The sequence below is a fragment of the Apus apus genome, chromosome 7 (assembly GCF_020740795.1).
Source record: "Apus apus isolate bApuApu2 chromosome 7, bApuApu2.pri.cur, whole genome shotgun sequence".
In the NCBI taxonomy this organism is placed as follows: Eukaryota; Metazoa; Chordata; class Aves; order Apodiformes; family Apodidae; genus Apus; species Apus apus.
Window position 1 is genome coordinate 20591443 of NC_067288.1, and position 26582 is coordinate 20618024.

General features: G+C 47.9%; 1 protein-coding gene across 14 annotated transcripts in view; it reads left to right on the plus strand.

Moving 5' to 3' along the window:
- The window catches only part of PTPRF (protein tyrosine phosphatase receptor type F), a 382606-nt gene that overhangs the window by 324266 nt on the left and 31758 nt on the right, over nt 1-26582 (plus strand). For 6 of the 14 annotated variants that reach the window (XM_051624854.1, XM_051624859.1, XM_051624863.1 and 3 more), the window contains 9 exons: nt 3971-3997; nt 6276-6393; nt 8638-9216; nt 9839-9936; nt 15484-15737; nt 16435-16525; nt 19470-19682; nt 22755-22909; nt 26059-26174. In XM_051624854.1, coding sequence (XP_051480814.1) covers nt 3971-3997; nt 6276-6393; nt 8638-9216; nt 9839-9936; nt 15484-15737; nt 16435-16525; nt 19470-19682; nt 22755-22909; nt 26059-26174 — 1651 coding nt within the window. The remainder of the gene's footprint in view (nt 1-3970; nt 3998-6275; nt 6394-8637; nt 9217-9838; nt 9937-15483; nt 15738-16434; nt 16526-19469; nt 19683-22754; nt 22910-26058; nt 26175-26582) is intronic. The other 8 variants (XM_051624858.1, XM_051624860.1, XM_051624862.1 and 5 more) reach the window with 3 other exon arrangements.

The window sequence follows — 26582 nt, forward strand, 5'->3', positions numbered from 1 at the left end:
TAATATGAATTCTGAGTTTTCAAAAGCATTTGAGCAGAAAGGACTAAAACATCAGCAGAGAAATGAAGACCCTGGTACAGGAGAGATCACATTTTATTTTACAGCATCTTGCCTAGGGAGAGTAATCAGTTGTTAGGAAGGTCCTGCAATGGAGCTGAGGCTTCTCCCTCCCATCTATGGCTGTACCTATGATTACCTCCATCAGACTTCTCTGTGCCATCCAGTTTAAGCTCTCACCTCCTGCTGAAAGACTGATGGACAAGTAAATGTGATGATGCCCTGTGGAGAAGTGCCCAGGGAGAGCATGTGTGCTGCTGCAGATCTGGGTCAGATACCCACACCACCTACTGCACAGACCTTGCACATCGTGGCTCAGCCAGATCCCGTGGTGGGTGATGACAGATTGATTTCTGTACCCGTGGTCTTGGGCACAACACATCCAGGCACTGAGAGAGCACCTTTGAAAGGAGTGGGGGCGCCAGTGCAGGGTCTCAGCTGCACTCCACCACTCTTATACAAGTCCTGGCTGGCTTATGAGAGTGTGGGATAGCAAGGCCACAGAGCTCAAACAATAGGTTCTCCAGGGTGGGGCAGGGGTCCACCTGCTTTCCTTGGTCTCCAATCCCTGGGCAGCTGCAGTATATCAGGAGGAGCAGTGGGCTTGATTGTCTCCATTCTGTCACAGATACCAGCCCTGCAGAGCTCAGTGCTGAGCAGCACCAGGCACAAAAGAGGCATTCAGGTTCCCATGGAAGCATGACTCTTGTTTGCTCTTTCCAAGACCAGCAGCTAGACCCTATGAGAATCTAGGTGTTGATCTGTTGTGTCCTGTTTCCAGTCTGGTTGTCAGCACAGACTGGAATATCTTGAGGGGAGACTTTCTCCTAAAGCTGCAGTGTGCCCTCAACAACTGCTCCTGCCCTTGACTATGCAGAATATTTGCCAGGGAGCTTGCTGCCTGCATCACTCTAGGGATGTGATGTGCATCAGCCTTCTGATGGTCCAGCCTGCCCAGAGAGCTTTGCAGTGCTTTTGCTGCTGCTCACTGGCTGGATATAGCTAAGTACAAGGAGGTGAGGCTTTGCAGAGGAGACTCCTGCCACCTCCCTCCTGCTCTGCAGAAAGAGTCATGGCAGGGGAGAGGTGTGATGCCCATGAGAAGGGCTGCAGGCTCATGGAAAGATTGTGCAGTCTTTGCAGGCAGCACTTCTCCATCCGGCACGCAGACTGCACACACGTCGCACCAGCTTGCTCTAGAGGAGCAGGAAGAAGGAAAGGCAACAAGCACTTCAAGCATTTGGATTGAGATCAAAGGAGCAAGGGGAAGCAGAGACTCCTGTTCTCCCTGGGCATTGCCCTCCCCAGGCATATCACAGAGGAATTTACAGCCTCCCTCTTTCACTGGGTGATAGTCAAGGATCTTTATCTGAATCTGCTTGGAACAAGTCCTCGTGCATGTGTACTCGCTCGTTTAGGTAAGAGACTGGTGAGGAGGTGAGATGTACTCTGCTTGATAAGTAGAAAAAAACTGAAAGGTGTCATCCAAGACGCATTTCAGTAATGGACAAAGGTGATGTTCTGGAGCCCTCAGACCCCTCCACATCCCAGAGGCTGAGCACCCAAGCTTGCATCTGGAGTTTCACCGTTGCATCGCAGTCACTGAAGCAAAGATGACAAGGATTGGCAGGAAAACCGCAATATCCACTTCCCATAGCTGGGGCTGTTTAGGAGTGCTTGAGTCTATCTTTTGCAAATGCCATGGTCAGGGAAAACAGCCATTCCCTGGTAAGACATGACTAATGTTTTGTAATGAAACTGAATTTATACCAGAGTATTTATGCAGGCCTGGCTTTCCACTGTTATTCCTCCAGCACAGATCTCAAGACATTTCTTTGCACTCTGATCTGATGCAAGATTAAAGTCCACTGAAATGTAAGAGCAAAGCAAATTTGAACATTAAATACTTGGTCTAAAATCCTAGTGGGTGGTAAACTTCCTGCTGTGGTCTGGGGGGCTGTGATATGCAATTGCTTTCTGAGTCTGCTCCACTGTTCATTTCAGTGGGGTGTCACCTTCTTCTCCTGCAGCTATATGAAGGCAGGTTGGGGTGTTACAATCCACGTGGTCCCCCACCCACCAAGGACATGGTGTTGGAGCAGAAGTGTACAGGAAGAAAGAGCTACCAGGCCCCCTATCCTTCCTGTAGCCAGACTTTCGCAGGGCAGATCATGTGGCTGTTGACCACGGTGTGGGCTGGCTGGTGCAGGTAGAACATAAACAGCAATGGCTTGGGTTGAGCTAAATATGCAACACTGGAAACAACACCAAGATGTGTGTGGAAGGAGAGCCTTTCTGACCATAATACTTAGTGAGAGCCTTGGCTGTACAGGACAACTTGACCTTTTTGCAGAAGTCAAATTTTAAGATAGTTTAGGGGGTCATTCTACTGCAATTTCATGGCATCAAAAAAGTGAACCATAATAAAATCTTAGAGGAACATTTCTGTGATAGGTGCTTCTTTCTGAATTTAGAGAATAAAACAAATATTTTGAACAAATGCCATGTATTTTACTGCTGAGGAGAGAGTACTCTGCCACTGTGATAGGCTGCAGCCTGTGAAAGCCACCTGAAACAGCCTCAGTACAAAAGGCAACTTGTAGCTTTAGTACCATTTAGTACTTCTGCTCCACTTCCAGGTTCCCAAGCACTTCATCAGTGTTAGCTGGGGCTTCCCAGTGTCCTGAGGAAGTCAGTGTCTGAGCACCATTTCACAGCTGGCAGCTCAGGCTCAGTAGCAAGACTTGCCAAGGCTCACACTGTGAGTCAGGGGCAATAATATCTATCTTCCACTTTCATCTCTGTGCTTGAACCCATCGAATGGTGCTTCCTCCAGGCAGATTTAGTAACCTGAGATGTAAAGCATCACCTTGGCTGAGAGAGCTCGCTATGATCTCTGCAAACCTTCCTTTGGTGCACCAACCACAAAAAACAGTGCTACAGGCATGCGTGGCAGCAGCCAAGGTCTGCTGACTCTCATCACTCCAATGCAGCTTTGATGCCTCAGAACCCCAAATCCATCTAGAAACCTCTATGTTCCCTCTTAATAACCCTAACTGAGGTGCCATGGCTGGGAATCCACATTAGCTTTTGCTGGAATATGGTTTATGTAGAAGCTTTACCTGCAGGGCTGCTCTTGCCAAACAAATGTTTGCCGTTTGGTTTTGTGTAATTGGGAGTGAGAAGCTGTTTCCTCAGTAGATGCACCGGTTTGAGCCTTGCTCCAAGCCCCACAGCACTGTTGGAGAGTGCTTAGTGTGGAATTCTGCATGAGATCTCAGTCTCTTGCACTGTTTACAAGAGATGGCACTTCTCAGTTTTCTGAGGTCTCCAGAGCATTTTCTCACAAATGATGCAGGAAGGAGAAGCTCTGTAAATGTTGTTTGCAGAAACACAAAAAGGTGTTTCCCTGCACAGAGTGCCCTCTGAGTTGTTTTGAAGTGTTTGGTTCTTAACAAGAGATGGTGGATGGAGGGATCACTAGGACAGAAACTGGAGATTAAGCCATAAAACTTGTGAGTGACTTGTGGGGCAGCAATCAGCCCCAGAGCCTTGTCCTTCTCGCTTTTGCTTGTGGAATAGGCAAGAAACTGTAAACAGAGCCAGAAGGGGAAAGGACTGCAAAGTCATAAAGTGGTGACGTCTCCATTCATAAGAAAAGGAAGCTCTTTGCCGTTGTTTGTGTGAATGATCTCAAACGTACTGCGCAGACTAGCAGCATGTAGAAAATTGCTCTATGCCACTTCTTCCCATGGCACAGCCTGTGCCAAGTGACCCTCTGTATATAAGTGTTATAATTCCCCCAAGCCAGTCCTGCTAACTCCTGCTGTTGTCGTTGTCATCCCTTTCCTACACGTTGCCCCTTAAAATTCTGTCTCCATTTTTCTCTCCTCCTTCCTTTCTCCCCCATCAGTGGAGAGCTGAGGACTCCGTCGACCATGTAAGTACCACTTGTGTGTATTCCAGGTTGGAAAAGAGGGGTTTGGTAAATCGATTTGTGAATTTTGTAGACACAGCGCTGTCAAAACATCCCTTTCGCTCCCTTAATGAGGCTGGAGAGTTACATTGTGAAACCTTCCACAAGCAGCAAATCCAGAGAAAATTGGCATTTAGATTGCTGCTAAATGCAGAAAAGCAATTGACATTTCCTATAATCTGTATTTCCAGCTTGTTCCAGTGCAGTTTTAGGCAGGCTCAAGTGATCGACTCAGGAGGTACATCCTACTTTCTGCAGTAGTTGGCCCACCGAGTTACATGGTAAAATTAGATATATAATCTTTAAACCACATTGATCGTAGTGATGAAAAATAACCTACACTCTCAAGCGTGACCTTTGGCTGAAACACAGATAGTAATAAGAAAACAATCACATTTAAGCAGTTAAATCCAATTTTTCCCACATAATTTTGAAATATAAATTTGGAAACAAACAAAGTAGAAAATGACCTTTTCAGAGTCAGCAATTCAATTATGTGCCCTACTGTGAGCTTCCCCAGCACCGTGCATTTCTTCTCCTGCTTTATGCAGAGGATTGTCACTTGGAGTGGCTTTGTCATGACAGTGCTGTGTTTACATTATGCAATCAGGCCTTCTTTCATCCATCCCTTGTCTCTCTCCCCTCCTTCCAGCTCGCTTGCTTTGCTCCCGGTGGCATGCTTTTGCGTGAGAATTTCTCTTTGCATGGATTTGGGAGGAGTTGAATTCTCTTGGGATGTTCAGAGTCTGCAGGTTTTGTGTGAGGGCTTCCCCCGCGGGTCCATTGGCACCGATCGGACTGTGTGTCCACTCACCCGCACACATGATCTGCTGCAGGGGCGGAGTTGGGATTGGACTCTGGTTCACACGGTGATTTTGGTGGGGTTCTTGTTGGTGCTTGTTGATTTTTCTCTGGGCTGGCTCATTCCGCGATGGTAACATGGTGATTTTGATGAGTAAGCCTGGGCAGGTAACCTGAACCAGCAGCACTGACTGGAAATCAGCAGGTTTAATAGTGTGGGTGTTTGTGCGAGTGAGTGCTGGGAAACTGGCTGTGCTCTGAGAGCAACCACAGGTGCCCGTCATGCCCCCAAAGCTGGCAAGGATCCCCCAGGCAGAGATTAGACCCCTGGAGTGGCCTCTAACAGTGCCCACACTGCCTGTCCTCAGCAACTCAATCTTAACCCTCTCCACCTCAGCTCTTCTCCTTTTCTGAAAGGGTAAATAACCAACCCGAGTCCTCTGCCTCCTTCCCAACAGCTTCCCCAGCCCCTTCTCCAGCCCAGTTGTCTCTTGCTCCCTGACCTCATGGGTTATTAATGCTAATGGCCCCAGTTCCTTTCATAACACCCACAGGGTACCTGCCCTGAGTTGCAGGGAGCTGCTGGAAGCTGCTGAGCATGCTGTGCTTGCTTGTTTGCAGGCCTGGCCAGCTGGACTTGGCACAAGTCATATTGCCTCTGGAGGTCTGGAGGGAGGAGCAGTGTTCCCTTCTTTGATCTCAAATTGATGTGTGGAGCCATGCCCTCCTCCTGCCCAGAGGAAGCCAGAGCACGCAAGGGTGCTAGCACCCTGCCGAGTCTGCCCTCTTCCCAGACCTCCCACGGTGCAGGGTTTTCCCTTCAGATCTTGCCAACGCCTTGCAGTGACCCCAGCCCATCTGTACAACGCCACGCCCGGCAGGGAGGGTGAACTCTATGCTGTAGCACTGCAGGTGCTCCCTGCCCGGGGCCCCCCACCCCTGCATTGCCTCTCTGTGCTCCCTGCGGCTCTGTTACAAGAGACAACTTTAAAAATCCCCAGACTAGCCCCCAAGAGGTTTCTGCAACCACCTGAACTGGCTCTTGCTCTGGTTTGCAGCTCCACAGTCCTCTTACTCTCAGGCTTGCTGTGGCAGGGTGGCTCTGGCTCTGGCTTCTGGGCCGTCTCTTGAGCAGATCTCCCTCTTGGCAGATGCCATGGGAGAGCACAACCAGTGACACAGGTTGCTGGTGGGTCCCTGGGAAGGCCAAGTGTTAGAGGCAGGGATTGAAATTAGGCGGGTGATTGTTGAAGTAGCAGCCATTGTTTGCTGGCTCTGTGCAGGATGTGTGCTTGACTGAGATGCATGAGCATGAGCCAGTGAGTGTGTCGGTGTGTTGCTGTTGGAGATGCTGACCCCAGTACCCTCCTTTTGCTCACTTCAGTAACACATATTTGTTCTTCTCATTTGCCTCTTCTCTGCCTCGTGGATGTGCTCCCAGGAGACAGTCATTGGAGGCCTGCTGCCAGAAACCACCTACTCTGTCACAGTCGCTGCCTACACCACCAAAGGAGATGGTGCCCGCAGCAAGCCAAAAGTCATCACCACCACAGGGGCAGGTGAGCGTGGGGAGCAGATGCCACAGCCTTGTAGGGGCAGTGGTAAAACCTCTTGAGAGGTACATGGGAGTATGGCCAAGGTACCTGTACAGAAGGAAGCGAGAGGGCTGGAGGCACTGCAGAGGTGCATACTCTTGTGATCTCCAGCCCTTGCTTACAGGCTTTGCCACTGGACCACCTGAGTGAAGTGCAGCAAACAGATGGACAGACACTGCCAGGGCCTGTGAGAGAGCAATGAAACTCATGGGTCTGAGCTCATCCGCATAGTCCAGAGACCTGGGAAGAGGAAGCCTGAGAGTCCAGGCCCTGCCTCAGCTTTGGAGTCACAGCCTGTCCTCACCTTGTTCCCATACGCAAGTGCTATTTTTTGCTTCCTGCAGTGACTGCAGTGATGCTCAGGATGGTCCCTGTCACAGGGGGGGTCCTCAGACGTACTTCTCAGCTCCCCATGCCAGCTGTTGCTACTGCTGCCTCCCCAGGCTTACACAGCTGAGCCTGGCTGCTCCTAGAGCCATGGTAAAATCTGGAATGCAACAAATCATGCCGTAGGAGTGCTGCAGACACAACTTCTAGGTCCTGGTGATCCCAGCCAGTTCTGTTCTGCTGTCTCAGTAGAGACTTGTACCCTGTGCCTAGTGCAACACAGAAGCCTCAGCCTGGAGCAGGGGCACCCAGGAGTTCATCAGATGCTTTCCTCAGGATGCAGTCAAGCTTGCCTTTGGCAGTGGCACCAGCTAGTTGACATTGTCTTGTCCTCAATTTCTACTCACTAGACCTGTCCTACAGCTGATAATCCTGCTGCTTCCTCACACCAACCACAGGAAAGGTATTTGCCACTTGTTATTATGGAAATGCAGCTTGTGCAAACTGAGAGCATTTGTTCCTGGTGCTTTTAAAACAAGGAACAGCTTGCCATCTCCTCCGTGCTGCATATGGGGAGCTCCAGAGGTAGTTTCCACTGTCACAATCTCAAATACTGTCTCCCCTGTGCCTCACCATGATGTATGTTCTGTTCATCAAATTGCTACAGCTGTCCTATAAACAGGAAAAGCTTCCTAAACATCCCAGTGTTGCACCGTAAACCACAGCGGGTCTTCCTATGTTATAATGCACACTTAAAGTTAATATTTGGAATCAGGTTTGAAAATAACGTGTCCCTTAATACTAGCTGCTGTTAGACATTGTATTATGAGTGCAAGGAGGATGCCACTAGCAGTGGAAAAGTAATTGTATGTTTTAAATAACTACAAAGCCACCTCCAGAGCTGCCTTTGTACAGGCTTGATTGACCTCGAAGGGGAGTGTTGGTATCGCCCTCTGATGGCAAAATCGGGGCATATTTCTGTGAAACACGTTTTTCTCGTGCTCATCTGTGGGCTTATACATTTCAGAACTGTGCAAGGATATTTAACTACGTTTGGCAACAATCCCATTTCGTTTTCATGTCAATGCCCCCATCCCTTTGATTCTGAGTATCTTCCCTATCAGTTCATTTGTTTACAAATTGAGCTGATGTGAAAACGCATCCTTTTTTTTAACTGAAGGAGATCAAGGTATTAAACCATCAATTTCCTAACCAGTGACGGCAACACCCCTTGACTTGTGCAGCATAAGCAAAAATCCTGTGGAACGCTTGTGTTCACCTCTCACATCGACACTGGCATCACGAATCTGCTCATCAGCTAAACCAAAATGTATTCTGATGGCAAACAGCCTACCCAGCTCTGCTCACTGCCTCTGCAGATGGTAAAACTGCAAGGTTTCAGGATTAAATTTGTTTGCCTCCAAACAGATCAGGGTGCTGGACTCGGGCTTCTGTGTGTCTGTTGTGGCACAGTGCACTGGGGCCAGTGTGGCCTGGTGCTATGCACTATCTGGAGTGTCTGAAGACCACTGATTGGGAGGACGGGATTCAGATCTTCTCTGAGATAAATATGGTGCTTTCAGTTGCTTTAAATCTTTCCTGTAAAAGGGAATGAATTTTGGGGATGGATATGGCTGAATTTACTGCCTGTTTAGATGACAGCAATGGGAAAATGGCAGCCAAGAGCTGGCTGGCTCCAACTTCCCTCACCACTGGATTAGGGCCGGTCTGCCTCTATCCATGTGAATTGTCTGTCGTCCTCCTCACCCTGTTTTCTGAACTTTCCCACTTTCTCAATCCTCATGGACTGAGCAGCACAGAAGCGGTCCTTCCTTCCCTTCCTCCTAGGCTATAGATGGTCATTATGTGTTTATGTTGCAGTCCCGGGGAAGCCCACCATGATGATTAGCACGACAGCCATGAACACAGCCCTCATCCAGTGGCACCCACCCAAGGAGATGGTAGGGGAGCTGCTAGGTTACCGGCTGCAGTACAGACGTCTTGATGAGGAAAAGATGAACACAATAGACTTCGGGAAGAGAGACCATCACTACACTGTGACCAACCTGCACAAGGGGGCCACGTACCTCTTCAAATTGTCTGCCAAGAACAGAGCTGGCCCAGGAGAGGAGTTTGAGAAGGAGATCACTACTGCGGAAGATGTGCCAAGCGGCTTCCCACAGAACCTGCGTGTGGTGGGTCTCACCACTTCTACCACAGAGATTGCATGGGATCCCCCAGTCTTGGCAGAAAGAAACGGCAAGATCGTCAACTACACAGTGGTATACAGGGACATAAATAGCCAGCAGGACCTAGTTAACATCACCAAGGACACAAGTATCACTTTGACGAATCTGAAGCCCGATACCACTTACGACATCAAAGTGAGGGCCCGCACCAATAAGGGGGTTGGGCCTCTCAGCCCCAGCATCCAGTCCCGGACCATGCCTGTTGAGCAAGGTAAGTGCCCCTCTAACAAGCCCTAACAGAAGCTCTGCCTCCAGGACAGGGACCTTTGCTTCAGTTCATGAGGCTACACTCCCCTTTCCTCTGACTAATGAGATCAGGTACTGTGTGACTCCACACTAGTTTGGCAAGGGGAGGCTCAACGAAGGTTTCCTTAAAGTTACCGTTTGAGGGGAGAGGGGCGTTGGTGGTAGCTTAATTGCCTTTGTTGCTTCAGAGGCACACTTTGCTGTTTTATCTGTACATGAAAAGCTTTTGCTTGAACTGGAGCAGACAGCTGGGTAGGATCATCTGCAGATCCAGTACCTGAGCACCACTGTTCTTTGATCATGGCAAAGAGCAGAGAGTGTGAGTGGAGGGGGGAGAGAGGAAGGCTACAGTTCAGCCTACAGCTTCATTTCTGTGATGCTGGAAAGGATAGTCAAAAAGCAAAACTCCACTGGAGACTTGGTAAAAGGCTGCTGCTCTTTTCTCCTCATTTCTCACTTCTCTGCTGTAGCTGAAGTCTTTGACCTCTGCTGCTGTGTTAGACAGAGAGAGACTTGGAGCCAAGTTGCTGCCTGGCTCCCTCCTGATTTATCCTTACAGTGCTCAGATATCTTGTTTTCCATTTCAGTGTTTGCTAAGAACTTCCGCGTCAATGCCGTCATGAAAACGTCCGTGTTGCTGAGCTGGGAAGTGCCTGACTCCTATAAATCTGCAGTGCCTTTTAAGGTAAGGGTGGGATGCAGAGGACAGGGAGCTCTGCCTGTGGCAGTGAGCAGGACAGTGGGAAGCAGTATCTTGACCTGCCACATGATGTTTTCAGGATATCAGACAAGAGCCGAGCAGAGCAGGGTCACATTGCTCACTGGCCTGGAATCTTGTGGAGTGCAGATCTCCAAGCCCATGTTAGGTAGCCACTCTTGCATTTGAGCACCCATGCATGAACCATGGCATGCTGCAGAGCACACTGCTGCTTGTCCTCCCTCCTCTCATTCTTCTTAGGCCAGAAGGTGTCGTTTTGTTCATTTATTTCTGTTTTGATCGATTGTGGAATAGCCAGTAAGCACTTGGCTCATGGTCAAAAACAAGAGAGAATAATGTTGGCTGAAGCAACACCGTGAAGGCATGTGCTGGGCAGAGGGGATTCTGCAAATGGGGGTGTCTCAGGAATCATAATAAATGTTTCCTGCTTCTCACCATCCAGTGAGAAACCTATCTTGACCATAACAACTTTTAAGTACCCTCTCCTTCCTTGATAGTGCCCCTAAATTACTTGCCATTTCTAAGGGAAATGGAAACTGGTCCAGCATCCAAAATTACTGATGTTTTTCCCATGAGCAGTTGCAATGGTTGTTCACACAGTCCTCATCAGTGCTTCACTCCTCCATCAGCTTTCTCAAGTATCTTGTTAGCTCATGTCATTTGGCTGAGTCCTGCTGGTCAGGCTGGCCATTGAAGCTCCATGACGGTGGTTGCACAAGCTTGTCCTGATGCCTGACTCGAAGCTGAAGTGTGGAAAGTTATTAAAGTGAATTAGTCACAAGAGATCGCAAGGACAAAGTGGTCTGAAAACCAGCCAGGGAATCAAACTTAAAAATTACTCCTTCTGCAACATGTCCTGTCTCAAACATCTGGATTGCCATTAGGAGTTACTTCAGAGCATCAGGGCAGATGCATAACCTCAGGGAGTGAAGGAGAGAAACATCATCACCCTTTCAGAAGGTGTCACAGGTGTGAGTAGCACAAGGTGTGTCAGTGCAGAGGGAACTGCTCTCTTTTCTCCAGCACAATTCTGGATGTAGTGCCATCGACCAGACTGCTGAGAACACTGATGACCTGGTGTCTTCATGCCCTTATATGTCCCCCGGTGCGGATTATGGATGTGGGTAAAAGACAAGTGTGATGGAAGTTTCTGCAGATCTTGGTGCAGCTTCTCTACCTTAAGAAACAAGACCAGCATGTCGTTTTGCCAAGGATGATCTTCCACCCAGTCTCAGCAGCTATTTGCTGCCTCTGCAAAGGTGGCCAGGGGTGGGAGACATGTGACTTCCCTTCCTTCTTGCACATGCACCCTGCCGTGTTGTGCATAAAGAACAAATGCAAATTCTGCATGAACTGTGGGGAATCCATGGCCAGGAGAAGGAGGGCAAGGTCTTGGAGTGCATCCATATCAAAGCCTGTGAGCACCTCCCCTTCCTTGTTACTAACTCTCCTTGCTTAAGTCCTGAAGCTGAATTACCATGATCAATAGCAGACACTTGTTAACATGCAGAGTTTAGTGGAAGCAAATAAGGCTTTTGTGAAGACCTTGTGTATTCAAAGCTTTCCCAGATGTAGGGTACATTATAATCAGTGTTCAGATATCTGGCCCCAAGGAACTTCACAGAGCCCTGTTACTTTGCACTCTGCTGAAGAACCAGGCTGCTTCATCTTGCCTTATTCTTGTGGACACAAAGCCCACTTCTCTCTCTGACAGCACAGTGCTGGAAGGGGACAGTGTGACCTTTGGAGCATTACTACCACATAATGCTGGTGGAGGGGTTGGAGTTAACCAGGAGCCAAGGGCATAATGCCTTGGCTCAGCCTTGTAGCTGTGATTGCTAACACAGATGGTGACTCAGGGTCTGCTCCTGCTGCAGGTTAACCCTCAGTTGACACAGGAGCAGATAGCATTAGGCACTTGCTAACTGAAGAGTAGTCATGCAAATGAGAATGTTACAAGGATGTTTCTCTACTAGTGCCTTCTCTCTATTAAAATTCCCAGACTTGCAGACACACATGAGTCAAGGCCAGGAGCTAAGAGGGTCAACTCCAGGTCACTGACTGTGCCACTCAAAATAAATCCGTAACCTTTAGGATTTTGTATTTTTATAAAGAAGGTTCACCTCTCTCCTCTAATTCAGACACTTGGGATACTGAGGCCAGAGTCTAATACTGTAACTAGCATAGCAGATAAATCTCCATGGGAACAATTAATATTATCTACACTTGATAAACAGTCTCATGCTAAATCTGTGTCCCAAAGGGTGTCATATTCTACTTTAACAGATTTAATTAAAGTAGGTATTGTTCTGACAATGAATAGTGAAGTGCAGGCAGGACTGGTGCTGGTTTGTTTGGTTTTTTATAGGGGATGTACTGAGACCTTAGGAATTTTCATTGCTACCAAATCAATAATGAAGGTTTGAGTTCCCTTTAGGGAATTTTCACAGCTTCTTCTGGTCCAGGAGATAAATTCCTTGTAAAATGTTGCCCAGCAGTTGTGGTGGAGCAGAGGCAGTATTCCTTTTCTGTTCCAGTGTGCTTGCTGAAAGCTGTTCGGGAGCTTTCACAGAAAGTGCGAGATAGATACAGCCTTCTCCTTGGGGAAACTGCACTTTTCTGAGACACATTCTTCAACTTAAAAGCAGAACAGAAGGCAGCATCACAAGGTATTTTACAAATGGGGAGAAGGAACAACATCTTTTGAAAATTATTATGAGACAGGTTCAGAAATGAGAATGCTGGGCAGAGCTTTCTCACAGTGTTTGCCACAGAATATAGTAATTACTCCTGCCCCAAAAAAGGCAACCTCCAATCTACTTCTCCATTGAGTAATTATCTTTTCCAGTGTTGCAGACTGCATGTCTTTCCATCATTTAATTCAGTACATTCTTTGCTGCCTTGAAATTAAGCAGCAGACCTTCAGCAGTGACATTTGGACCCACCTAACTTTGCAAATCATCTCTTGTGGGTAAAAGCAGCACAAATGCCATTTTACAGCAATCCATGGGCTTGTCAGCGATGTTTGGCAGTTCAGAGCCCTTGGGCCAAATTTACTGCTGACTGAAATAGTTACCAGTGGGCCATGATGCAACCTGTAAATAGCATTCCAACTTGAGCTCCCAGGCATCTTCAGCTGCAAAGGAATGACTGTTCCTGAGCCCTAACATTATTGTAAGGTTTGTGTACAGACCTTAACTAATGGTGCAAAACAGTTGAGAAGACAATGTGTTATGCCATGAAAAGGAGCATGGAACTGCCACAGCAACTGTGAAAAGGGGAATTGGTGGAGAAGGCTTCAGAAAAGCATTGCAAATGCCAATTTCACTGTCTTTGAACATAAATTTCTGTGCACGGCAGTAAAAATAATCATCTGGTGTCAGAACTGAATTGAGGACTGTCCTGGCCTTTTCCTGTGCAGAGCAAGCAGGGAAACTCTTGACCTGAAGTGCCTGACCATTGCAGACAGCAAAGCTGCTAAGATGACTTGAGTCTAGCACTCTATTGTGCCTGCTTCTGTGACAGAGCAGGGTGAAACATGACAACTAAATATCCAGTATTTCAGCACTATAACCAACATTTATTCATTTTACCTCTTTCACTTGCTTTAACACCCATCTGTTGTATATTTCATTGGAGAAAGGAATTAAAGCCTAGGAGAAAATATCTTAGGAGGAGTCACACAGAGAACAAATGCCTCTGGCCATCCTACCTTTGACAGCCTTTCCTGCTTATTGAGCAGCCAGCAAGGGCTTTGTCCCTACAAACCCTTGTGATTTTAGCACGTGGTACTTATTTTTGCAGTTCATCCCTGAAGACTGAAGCATGTAATGAAAAAAAAGACTGATAGCATCTCTTCTTCATTGCTGGCTCCTCACTGCTGTTGTGTTACCTGTTGGGAGTCTATCCTTAGCAGCAAAAAAAGCTGGGACTCTTTTCCTGTCCTGACCTCTGTGCAAAGTGACATAAAGAGGATTTGAAGCATGCTGTGGGTATCACTGTTTGGATAACACAAGCAGATCTGCAAATTCCAGGCCTAGCCTGGCCCCTATGCTCCGTTCTCCTTCAGATCTATTTCAAGGGCCTCCCTCCTCCCAGCTCCAGCACTAAATATTAGAGCAGTGCTAATTAGCTGCCCTTCTCCTAGTGAGCCAGCAGCATTCTGCAGATTTCTGCCACCTGCTAAAAAGGTGATTGAGAAGGAAAGTTTGGTCCCTCCTTCGCTGCCTGTGTCAGTCTGAACGGCAGGCTCAGCTGGTGAAAAATCTGGTTTACTTAAAGTAATTTTTCTTGCAACAGGGCTGTCTTCTCTCTCAAGGCCACTGTTGGAAGGAGCACATTTTACTGTGTGGTCTTTGCCTGTGGCACATAATAGCTGCCATGGCTTAACTTGCTGCCTCTCTGCTATTGACAGTTCTTGACATGCTGTGTCTCTGCACTGTTCTCAGGAATCCAGCACTCCCCTGCCCTGCTGGACCGTCGCCCAGTGGAAGGAAACATGCTGGGTTATCACAGCTGGGGCACAACCTCTGGTCTCTCAGGTCTTCTACATCCCATTTGTCTCTGTCTCCAGGAACCATTTGAGTTCTGGCTTTGTGGAGACAGCACCCAGGGTTCAGGGTACATGGGTTGTTCCAACAGGATTAGGATTGAGATTCCCAGGGCAGACAGGCTGTTTGTTGTGGCTGATACATCAGTCCCCTGGGGATGTTGTGTAACTACAATAGGGAGCTGGGAAAATTTCATTAGGTGAGGGGCTGGTGGGCCCAGAGGGGAAGCTGTGCATGGGGGGCTGCCCTGGCCACTGACAGCCCTGCCCTGCCCAGCAGCCCCTCAAGTGCAAGAGCAGGAGTGAAAAGCAGCACTGATCTGCTCGCGGCTGGCGCAGCACCAGCATCTGTTGTCATGGCAACAGGGTGTCACACCTGCAGAGCCACTGTTTTGGGTACCAATTTGTGAGCCCTGTGCAGGATTTGTCAGATCATTGGTGAGGCGTGTAACCCCCCTCCAGTCATCTTGCTGGGAGGGGGATGCTCTGCATCAGCCATTCGATCAGGCATCAGCTGGTAGACACAGGAGTGACGCCAATTTGAAGCAGACGGGATTTTACACCAAAAGCATATTGTGTGTTGTAGCCTGGTGAGACAAGAAACAAAGACACATTCATTTCCACACGAGGGCAAAGCACAGCCATCTGGATTCCTCCCCCAAACCGGTGCTGAAGAGCAACACGTGCGGCACCACCGGCCTCACTGCTGGCACTGGCCACCCGGGCTTTGCTGAGATGACCGTCTCTGCTCAGTTGCTGCAAGGCACAGGGAGAGCGTGGTTCAACCCCGTGCTCAGGGCTGCTCTTCTTTAACTAAAGATTTATGGCTGTTTACAAAGCACACAGTAGCTGAACTACCTGAGGGAGGGCCCAGAGCCAAATTGTCATCTCTAAGGCTGCTGTTTTGAGTGTGAGTTTTCATCAGCAGCTGTCAGCTGCATGAGCGTGTCCTTTTCTCGTTTCAGATTCTGTACAATAGCCAGAGTGTGGAGGTGGATGGCCATTCAATGAAGAAACTCATAAGTGACCTCCAGCCAGACACGGACTATTCCTTTGTGCTGATGAACCGTGGGAGCAGTGCTGGGGGGCTCCAGCACCTCGTCTCAATCCGCACCGCTCCTGATGTCTTGCAAAGCAAACCCATTGCCACAAACAAGTACATACAGGAAGGCAAATTCACACTCACCCTTCCCAAAGTCCAGACCACTGTGCCAGTTAGGTAGGTGCTGTGCCTGGGGGAAGGGGACAGAGTGGGACGCTAGATATGGGGAAAAGGGCAGGGCGGACCTGCCAACATGTGGATTTTGGAACCTGGGAGTGAATTTCCGAGCAGGCTGTAGTACAGAGCCAGGCATTTACCAGTAACATGGGATCATGCAGCTGGCTTTTTCTGAGCAAATATTTATGTACAATAAAATTAAGACAATTCTCTGACAGTTTGCCCTCACCCTGGTGGGTATACTCCAGATGCTACCAGCAAAAATACAGTTGAGGATCAGGAGGGACTTTCTCTGACACTGTATAATATCCTTTAAATAAATAATGCCTAAAGCCTCAAGGAGATTAAAAAAGCGAGTTTGTGGAAGTCTTATTTGTTACTGTGGTATCCTTGTGCTGAAGCATAATTCCCCCAGGGTTCTTGCTACAATCTGATTATATAAAACGTCCTTCTCACAGCTCCTACACCACCCTCTGGAGCAGAGTCTGTAGATCTTCATTAACCTAATGAGTGCTAATGAGAGTATTCTCTGGTGCAGCTGGAAAACCAGCCTCTTCCTTTCTGAACCCTTTTGCTGCTTAGAGGGCAGAGGAGCAGATCATCCTTGAGAGATGTATGGCATGTGTTACTCGGTGACCTGCCAGAGAAGTGACTTAGGATCCAGTGCTTATGCTTTCCTCCCTTCATTCCTTCCCAGGTGGTACTACATTGTGGTTGTGCCAGCAGATCAGAGCACCAGCAGCCTGAATTCTCGGTGGCGGACACCTGATGAGATGGAGCTGGACCAGGTAGGAGTCTAGCAGCTGCTGTAATGGAAGTGGCTCTCAGGTGGCCCAGTACACTTTGCCCAGGCCTCCTGGCAACAGCAGGGATGCAACAACTTAGATGCAGGCTGTACAGCAGAGATGGGGAGCTGTGGGACATGAAGTGTCCACTTAGCCTTTCTTGGCTGGTGACAGCATGTAGGAAAGAGGCTGGAGCCAAACAAGACAGGAGCCACCTCCCAGAATATGCCCCATGGGAGACCACACTTGACTGTCTCAGGAGTTCTGACCCAGGACAGCTCCTGTCTCGGGTTGTACACTCTTTGCAGTCTTCTCCAGCTGAAGCAACCATGCTGATTTTGAAAACAAGGTAGGAGAGAAAGCTATTGTTTTCAGGCTATTAAGCTATTCTGTGAGGCGGCTTTTCTTTCTCTGGATAGGACCTAAGCCCACAGTTTGAATAAAGAGTTTACTCTATTATCCATCAAAACCTTGAAAGCTACCTTCACATTTGCTTGTTAAAGGCTTTCACCATTCACCAACCCATTTACCCCAAGATGCAGCTTATTCTGTGCAGGAGTCCTCCAACACCAGTAGCATGGTACATGTGCAGGTGTCAGAAGAGTCCCATACAAGGGGTTTGTGGCCTCTTTCTTCCCCACACACAGCACCTCCCCCAAAGTAATAAGGGATAATTCCAAGAAGTCACAGAAAGGTCCATGAAAAGAACAAAGTTGCCAGCTTGAAGCATTCAGAAATTACAGAGTGTTAGAAGCCAACTTGCTTATCATTACTCTTTCATTACATGATTGCACAGTCTTTTCCATGGGGTCCTAGCTCACACCATGTATGAGTGGATCTGTTCTGCCCATGAAGCACAATTGTGTGATGGAGAGCCATAATCTGTAGGTCTTCTGCATCATTTCATTGCAGAGTTAGAAGATGTTGCAAGAAATAGAAGACTAGGTTGAGAAAGGATGGTTTAGTTTTGAGCTTGTGGTGGTTGAAGGCTATTGAGAGAAATGGCTTCTATCTCTGTTACACTCATGTCTGGGCAAATGATTTAAAACAAAATTTTCATTAGCAGCCACTGTCTTGCATGTTCTATTTTTTAGGAGTACTCAGTTTTAGATCCTGGAGCCTCATTTGCAAAGCCTAAACATCCCCAGCTGCAGAGAAAGTCAATAGGAGCTCTGGTGGTTACAGGCAGTGCTATAAAAAAAAAAATAAAAAAACAAAACAAACCTAAGTTTTCTTAAAAAACAAAATAAGGTGATGTCTTTTCAATTTGACATTCAAAATTAGTGGACATTGTTTAAATTAATGTCCCTGAGTCTCTGTTCTCCATCTGTAAAATTAGGATAATCGTTTTCATCTCACCTCATATGGGTATTTGAAAGATAAGATCATTAATGTTTGTGAAGCACTTGTAATATTTTAGTGATCAGCACCATAGAAAAGCCCATGAGGAAATTATTAATTTTGTCTTCAGAGCTGGATTTGAATAGTAAGCAATAAACAAGGCCTCGGGCTGCATAATGCAAAGAAGAAAACAAAATCTGGAATAGCTTCTCTCTGATTAAGCAGTGTCTGTCCTGTGTATTGAACAAAGCCAGAGGGGTTACAGAGAAGACAGAATGTGACCGTGCAGTCAAGGGTTGTAGCACAATGCACATATGTAAAACAGCTGAATTAATTTTGCACAGGCAATATTCATTTTCTCATTTGTCAGGATCTGAACTTTGCAAGCCTAGCATTTGTTTTGGTGCAGTCTTTTGGAATGGGTGTTACATAATATAGGTGGCAGTAGCATCCGGCAACCTCAGTCACTGCTGGACCCCTTTGGTTTCCTGCACACACAGCTGTGCTTTCTGCCCCAAGGAGCTCAGCTGTTGTTTCAGCCAAGGTACAAGAGGTGGGTGTAAGAAGCAAAAGAAGCAAACTCTACAGTCCAAAGACTATCTTTCTGCCTTTTCCCCCCGCAGGATATTTGTGAAACTGAGATTTCTCCCTTCCTTTCCTAAATTTCTCCAACATGAGTACTTGTAAGAGGGCAAGGATGGTCTATCAAGAGGAAAGTGGGGGGTGCCTTACCCAGCTTTTCCTCCTCAGAGGGAATGACCTCAGCTAAGCACTGTGGCTTTGTGTGCACTGTTCCCAGCCCCACTGATGTTCCCTGTCTGGCCTGACAATGCTGCACTGATACATCCGTGTGTGAAATGTATTTCATGCCTTCTTCTTCATTTTAAATTAGAATTTCTGTTCTGAGCCTGATACTCGTTTTTATTCATTAGAAAAAACATCTTTAAACATCTGAGATTCTTTCTTAGCAGTGTAATTTAATTTTTGTGTGTTTATATCCTTTTTCATGAATTTGTGGCTGACTATGAAATTTGCCATTTTTACTCTGAACATCCCATGAAATCTGTTATCATTCTGTGTGATTTACACAAAGCTCTGCCTGCAACATAGCAGCAGGTGAAATATCGAGGCACTGACAGAGGGAAATACACAGCAAATGTCACTCCTCGTACACCAATGTCAGCTGTAATTCATGTCCAGGGACCACAGAGAGTGAGAGTTTCTGTCCATACCAGTATTTTGGGCACAGAACGTGACCTGGTTCCCTTGCAGCCCATTGGGGTGCATTAACTCAGGATGAAAAGCACAGCCAGGCTTCTTCAGCCCTAACGTCCACCTTGTCACCATCCCAGCCAGGGCTCAGGACTCTCCCAAAGCTGAGCTCCTGGGCAGAGGTGCTTGCAGTAAGAGTTTACAGATGGGTGGCCTAGCAATGCTGGAATGGATAATGCATCCCTCTCCTTTCTTTGTACCACCATGACCAAATCAAACCCAGTATCTTCTCCTGCCTTCCGTTCCGCCCTGCTGAGTCCTGCAACTGGTAAGGTAACAGCATAAAGTGGTGTCACGCTGGGCAAAGCAAGTGATGCACCTTGTTTGTTCCCAGCTGCTGGAGGCCATAAGCCAAGGGAGTCAGAGCAGGCGCCAGCGACGCCAAGCAGACAGACTCAAGCCCTACATTGCTGCTCAAGTGGATGTGCTGCCTGAGACCTTCACCCTGGGGGATGAGAAGAACTACAAAGGTTTCTACAACAAGCCCCTGTCTCAAGACCTGAGTTATCGCTGCTTCGTGCTGGCCTCACTGGAGGATGGAGACACGGTAATGACTTTCTGCTGGGGGGACACAGCCTTTCCTTGCAGAGCTGAGGTGGGCTCAGTGCAGTCAGGGTGAACAATCAGCGCAAGCCGTGAGGATAGTTTTCTCTAAAGAAAGGAGAAAGAGGCTGCAGCTGGTCTCAACAAGCTGAGACGGCTGTGGGAACTGACTTGATAGATGGGGTGTTTGGAGGGAAGTGGCATGTATGTTTGACATAACGGATGAGAGTGGAAGGCAGTCTCTACACATACATTCTACACAAGCTCAGCTGTGGCTTGCTGGGCTGTGCCCAGAGCAGCCACAGCTGGTTGGGGTGGGATAGGTGCTCATTCTGCTTTGGCTCAGGTAAGTGACAGTGGAAAACAGCCCCTTGAAATCCTACCCTGCACAATGGCTCGTGAGGCTCTGCGGTGGACAGGAGGCTCCTCCTGCAAATCTGCTTTCAGAGGCCCTTCTCTGGCCAGAATTTCACTTCCACATGACTTCTGGAGAAGCAAACCTGCCTCCCATCACAGTAGGTTGTCAGCAGGGCAAAGCTGCACACTTGCCAGCTGCGTGGGGGTTCTTGCTCCTTTGTCTCTCCTTGCTAGAGGCAAATGAGCGATGCCTGTGTCGGCAGCGTGCACACCGAGCCTGAGCATGTGAGGGGAAAGGGAGCAGCTGATGCAATAAGCAGGGAGCACACAGCAAGACCTGTGCATCAGTGTCCAGCTGTAAACATAGAGGGCAGGAGTGGTTGTGGCGGCAGTAGCAGCAACCAGTATGTAAATACTGGAAATAATAGAGATGCACAGAATCCTTTGGTCGGCTTCCAAGCTGTGGCTTCCTTCCTCAGCCTCGTTTGCTTGTAATGGCTCATTAAGGCTGGTCAAGTTCTTCATTACTCATCCAGCTCACGTGTTCTTGTGGCAAGATGTATGCAGTGGTGAGAGGAGAGTCACAGATTAGCAGCAAGGTAAGGCAGAAGCCTCAGGATGCGCTGTCCTGGCAACCTCTGTCAAAAAGAGATGAGCTTAACTAGGTGACCCCAGATTATCATCATAATTTCTGCCCTAGCAGAGATCTGCCACAGCCCTTCAATGAACAACCAGCTGGCAGAATTATTGTCCCCTGCTCCTAGAGACCACCTTTCTATATCCCCCACTGTGTTGCACCCATTTTCATTTGAAGCATGAAGCACTCTGTTCAAGGCTGTGCACTATCTCCCCCTCTCAGCTCCTCTTAAATTACTTGCTATGTCTCTAGTGTCAGAAGGTGAGCATAACATTGCCATCCTTCAAAAGCAGAGGGGATTGCAGTTGAAACACCATCTCTGAGAGCAGGGACACCTGCACCTTGCAGTCTGTCTTTGGAAATGCCACTAAGATAACAGTCCTTCTAATCTCTGCTGCTGTCTTCTCTTGGAAGGAGGCATCTCCAAAGTGTGTCTGAAAAAATATGAATCTTTGCCCCTTGCACAGAGCTTTGGAGATGGACACACACGTTACCTTGCTGCACAGATCAGTGTGCTCCCTGTCCGTCCGCCCCACCTCCCCCACCCCTAATGCCGCTTGACCTTTCACAGGCAAGCCTTGGTGCCTTCCTCAGAGTAGCCACTTGCCTGTGCAAAAGGAGTCCTGAACCTTCTACCCCATCCTCTCACCACTGATGTGGTATCTTCTTGTCTCCACTGTGCTCAGACAGAGATGTTGCTGATTCCCTGCCCTATTCTTTGAACTGGACAAGGGGGCATAAGGAATATGCCAATGGGTTGCAGTGATCCCATGCAGACTTTCTGTAGAAGCAGAGCTGAACTATGAGCCAGCAGCTATTTCAGGATCAGGACCGTATTTCAGGTCTCATATGGATGAAAGGTTTCATGGACAAAGCAGCAACCACTCTCCATACACCCCCTCCAGCCAGTGGCATCTGTGACCACTGATAAAATCTGAGGAGAGCAGCTAGGATGCTGCACCTTTGCACGCTGCCAGAAGGATGTCAGAGATAAGAGCATTTTCTGTAGTCCATGCATGTTTGAAACCAGGCTGGCTGGGATCAAGGGCACCTGTGAGAGGAGATCAAGGTGTGCATTTGTGTGACACCAGCATGCTTGATTTTTCCCTTTCTTCTCCTCACATGCATGCAGACATGAAGTGTGTGTTTAAACTTCAACCTTAAAGCAGGTGATTTATAGATCCACAGGCACTTCTTCAGTGACCAAAACTTTGTGTAACAGGAGCAGAGTGTTTCTGGCTCCCTAATGCCAGGCAGCAGATGCTGCTCAAAAGCCACAGGCACTGAACTGATACAGCTCTGGCCCTCTCTAATAGGAGGAAAAGATTTCTTTTTGCAGCATTTAACCCTTCTGACCCAGCGAGGTAGAGCTGTGAAGGTACAACACAACTCCGTAAGCCAAGCCAGGTGCAGTGTCATTTTTCTGCAGGAAGGGTTTGGGTCTCTGCTAATCTCCTCTTGCTGGTGGGGCTAGAAAGTTCTCCCTTTGGGTTATAAATCACTGGGCTGCCAGATTGCAGAAATCTCTGGAAAGGAACGTGTGAGCATGAGCCTCTTCCAAGGTCTGTTTAACAGGGCTGAGACATCAGGTAGAAAATGTTCCTGTCATTTTGTTCCTTAAAGAAATCTGCCTAGCCCAGCAGGGGTTTTTGTAATGTAGCCCTGTCCTGGAGAGATGTGTTGGTATCAGCACAGCAGGTATTACAGACCACTTAGGAATCATCAGCCAGCCCCACTGTGCAGTTGGTTGGGATTCAAAAGCTTGTGATTTGGCTGCAAGAGAATCCAGGGCTGGCAAATGGCTCTTAGCTGGACTGCTTCAGTTTGGCATCTCAGGGCCAGATCTGCTATTCAGAAAGTTGCTGGCACTGGGAGTGTTTCACACCAGGAAGAGACTGTTTCCACAGTGTGACAACCACTGTTGCTGAGGGAGGATCCCTTGGTGTGGTGCTGGGTTTGAGAAGCATGACCATTCCCTGCTAGCCAGAGGCAAGGGGAAACCTCCACATTTCAGGGCTGTAGCTGTTGCTTTAGCATAATGTGCACTTGCTTTTCTCTCCCTCTCCTGCCGGTGCTGTTCAGAAGAGATATGCAGCCAGCCCCTACTCAGATGAGATTGTGATGGAAGTGGCTTCAGCAAAGCAACACGATGAACCAGAGATGCTGTGGGTGATGGGACCTGTCCTGGCTGTGATACTAATCATCATCATTGTCATTGCTATACTCCTCTTCAAAAGGTGAGATCCAGTTCAGGACATAGCAGTTATGGCATGAGTGTTAAGAGTTGGTGGCACCTTCAAGACCCTCCTTTTAACCTTCAGATATAGGGTGCTCTGATATACAGTCCTTGGTTGGTCATGGGGAACAGGAAAGCACAGCAGAAGGCTGTCTTATAAGGAGAGCAGAAGGGCTGGGTATGCAGAAGGTAATTAATATCATCCCCAGGACACAGAGCTGCTGGGGATTCTGGAAATGTGTGAGAGGTGGGACAGAAGGGAGCAGCTTTGTCCCTAAAGCCTGTCTGACCACTCTCTGCTCTCCCAGCTTGGATTTGCAGCCTTCAGGACATCTGTAGTACTGATTTTCTGTGGAAATGGCCTGCCTGATCTCTGGCAGGTGCCCCCACTGCTGTGAATTTCCACTGGGCTACATGGTCTTGCTGGTGAGAACAGGGCGTGGATGTGATGGAGTGAAATCAGAGTAGGAGCTCTCTTCTTGCCTCTCCCTCCTGGCTGCCAGATCAGGACCATCCACACTCTGTGTTCCCTGCTGAAACAACCACCTGCTTTTGTGTAACAGAGCCATCCTGCTAGAGCTGTAACTGTAGTGTGAGATGATTGCTAGTCCTCCTGAGGAGCCACAGGTTGCATTTGCAAGTGTTCAGGTAGCCTGTTCAATTACGATAGGTCATTCACTATCAGCTCAGCTCCCAGGTTCTGCTCCTCCTGGACTCTATTTACATATGTATCTGTAGCTCCGGGAAAGGAGCTGGCTTTGTTGTCTGATTAAATGGAGCTCTGCTGTGCATGTGCAGTCAGTGCCTTTCTGTGTCAGTGATCATCTCCTTTCTTCTCTTTCTGCTTTTCCCTGGATCTAGTAAACAAGAAAGGTAGGAATCCACTTTATCTCTTGTTCTGCTAAAATTTTAAGTCTATTTTTTGTTTAAAAAATCAAGCCTGAAGCTAGTAAGGTCCATATTTGTTTTTGGGAGAGTGGGGCATGCCAGCCCTGGGGATTTACAAAGACTTTGTTTCCTCAAAGGTATCAGCCTCCTAGCAATTGTCAGCCTCTCACAGCTCCCAGGGAGACAGTTCCAGCATAAAGGCTTCCCAGATTGTTTTTGCAATTAAATTAAAAAATCAAAAAATGACAACACCAGCAGTTATAGGTGTTTCTTTGTTTTCTCAGTCACTTCAGACTGGGAGCTGTTCCATCAAGAATGCAGGTGCATTCTTGCAGTCTATGAGGAAGCTTTGAGGGAATACCAGGTAATTGTAAGAAAGCGTTTGCTGGTCCTGAAGGAGAGAAAATGGCCCCAAGGGGGAAATTCCGTACCTGGGCCCCATAGACGATGTGCCCATTGGCTTCATTTTGGTGTGTTCCGGAGTCTGGTGTGGATGGAGCACCAGGAAGCAGCACTGGCCCACTGTGCTCAGATCTGACCCAGCCCGTGGAGCAGCAGCATATCCCTTTCCAGCACCACCCACATGCTCAGAGTGATGCTGTATTATCCTGCAGTTTTTTGCTGTCCAGCTTCTCTTTGGAAGCATTTTGTCCCAAAAGTATCTGTGCAGCAAATTCACAGTGTCAAATCTACAATGGGAATGAACTGAAGCTGAGTTGCAGTGGATGGCTTGGGATCTGGAGGTTTGTTTAGCAGTTGCCCTGACTAGGCTAATGAGAAAGACAAGCATTAATTATGTGCTGTGCCCATTCCCCAGAAAAGCTGGGCCACTTTTCTCAAGGGCTCAGGGACTGGCACACAGTACCACATGGCACATCCTGCCATGCTCCTGATAGGAGAAACACTGCTTTAGTTGTTTGCCATGTTTGTTTTTTTTTTCTATCAACGCTCTCAGTCCTTCAGCTGTTTGGTCTCAGTCCAAGCAGCTAGAAGACTTCTGAGATATTGAGATGTCTCAGAGTAATGTAAGACTCACAAGCTGGTCCTCCCCATTGAACAACTCCAGTGTGTGATGCAGCCATGGGCTGCAGATGGAGCTTGCTCACAGTCTTAAGTCACAAAGAGAATGCAAGTTTCACTTGTGATTTATGCATTGGATTTTCCCTAATTGTTTCTCACTAATGCCAATGCAGCATGCACAGCTGTGTAGAGTGTTTCTGGTCGTTCATGGCTCAGGGTCACCACCATCAGATATGCAGCTGCCTCTGTGTGGAACCTGTCAACCCTTCAGGGTGCTTCAAAATGCCTCACAAGGGAGTAGAAAGCAGAAACTGACATGCAATTTGCAGGATGGTAAATGTGCTGGCATTTTGCAGACTAGCAGTGATGCAGCTCCCTCTCTTCCAGAAAACATGAAGTCAGCAGAGGGGTTTGCCATCAGGCAAAATTCATTTTGAGGCTGTAGCCAAAAGACAAAGTCCGTGTATTGCTGCATGCTCAGCACGTTGGCAAAGCATCAGGGTCAGCACAGATGCAGAAGACAGTACTGCTGTCCTGCTCCTGCCCGCCACCTCTCTCTACTGCATGGGTATATCCACTGTATTTGTAATATAGAGCAACAAGTGGGACTTAGAGAATCAGTAGAAACCCTTCTTGCAGTATTAGATTATCCTTAATATTCACTTGACCACTTCTTGATTGGATCTGTCCCTGCTTTGCCTGAGAATTCCAGCAAGAGCCTGAGGTGGTGGCATTGCTCTAGGCATAAATACAGCATGAAGAGACAACAGTATATTTTATTGTTCCATTAATACATGCCTTGGGTGCCTTCAACCATTCAAGACATGTATTAATGGCCCAATAAAACATACCCTGAAGAGCCTTTACACTATTATATTACAGCATTCTATATTTAAATATTTCTAATACTTGAAAAAAATATTTTATTCTATCCTTCCACTACAGGAAATAGTTCCTAGAGAGAGTAAGAGGAAACCACATGATTCATCTATCTACTTTTTGTCTAATAAATACTATGCAGAATATCACTTTTTTAAGTGCCCCACTGATCAAACCTCTGCCATCATTTAAATATGATCCTTCCTGTTTCATAGATGGGAAATTGGAGGCATGGAAGATTATGTGACTTGTCCAGAGCCCTGGGGAGCCTGGGATGGAGCTGGGTATCTGGGATCCAGACTCCTTTCCAGGGTGGTTCATACCCGTCTCTGCCAGAGCTCACATGTTTGTCTTTGTCCATAGGAAAAGGGCACACTCCCCCTCTTCCAAGGATGAGCACTCCATCGGCCTGAAGGACTCACTCTTGGCCCACTCCTCTGACCCAGTTGAGATGAGGCGGCTCAACTACCAGACTCCAGGTAAGGAGCAGTTAACCCCCTTGCACCCCACCTCCTCCAGTTCCCCTTTGCCAGATCCCTGTGCCAGAGAATGAGATGCAGTCCTCAGCAGCTCTGCACATTCTCAGTCACAAGAGCACAGAGAGGGCTTAGACCAAGGATATCCAGGTGTCTGCTCTCTGGTCTGCAAATCCTTCTCCTCAGTCCTGTCACTGCAGGCACGCAAGGCTGGGGAACTTGGACGGGGACAGCCTAGTGTGTGGTGTGTGTCAGACATTGTGTGAAGCTCACTGTGGTTGTCCTGAGCTGGGAGGAGCCTCCAGAGTTGGAAGAGGTCACAAGAGCCCACACCTTTGTTGCTCGTGCCTGCTCCACTGGCTTGGTCCAGGCTGAGATTCAGCACTGAGCACCACTGGTGCAGTGCTGGCC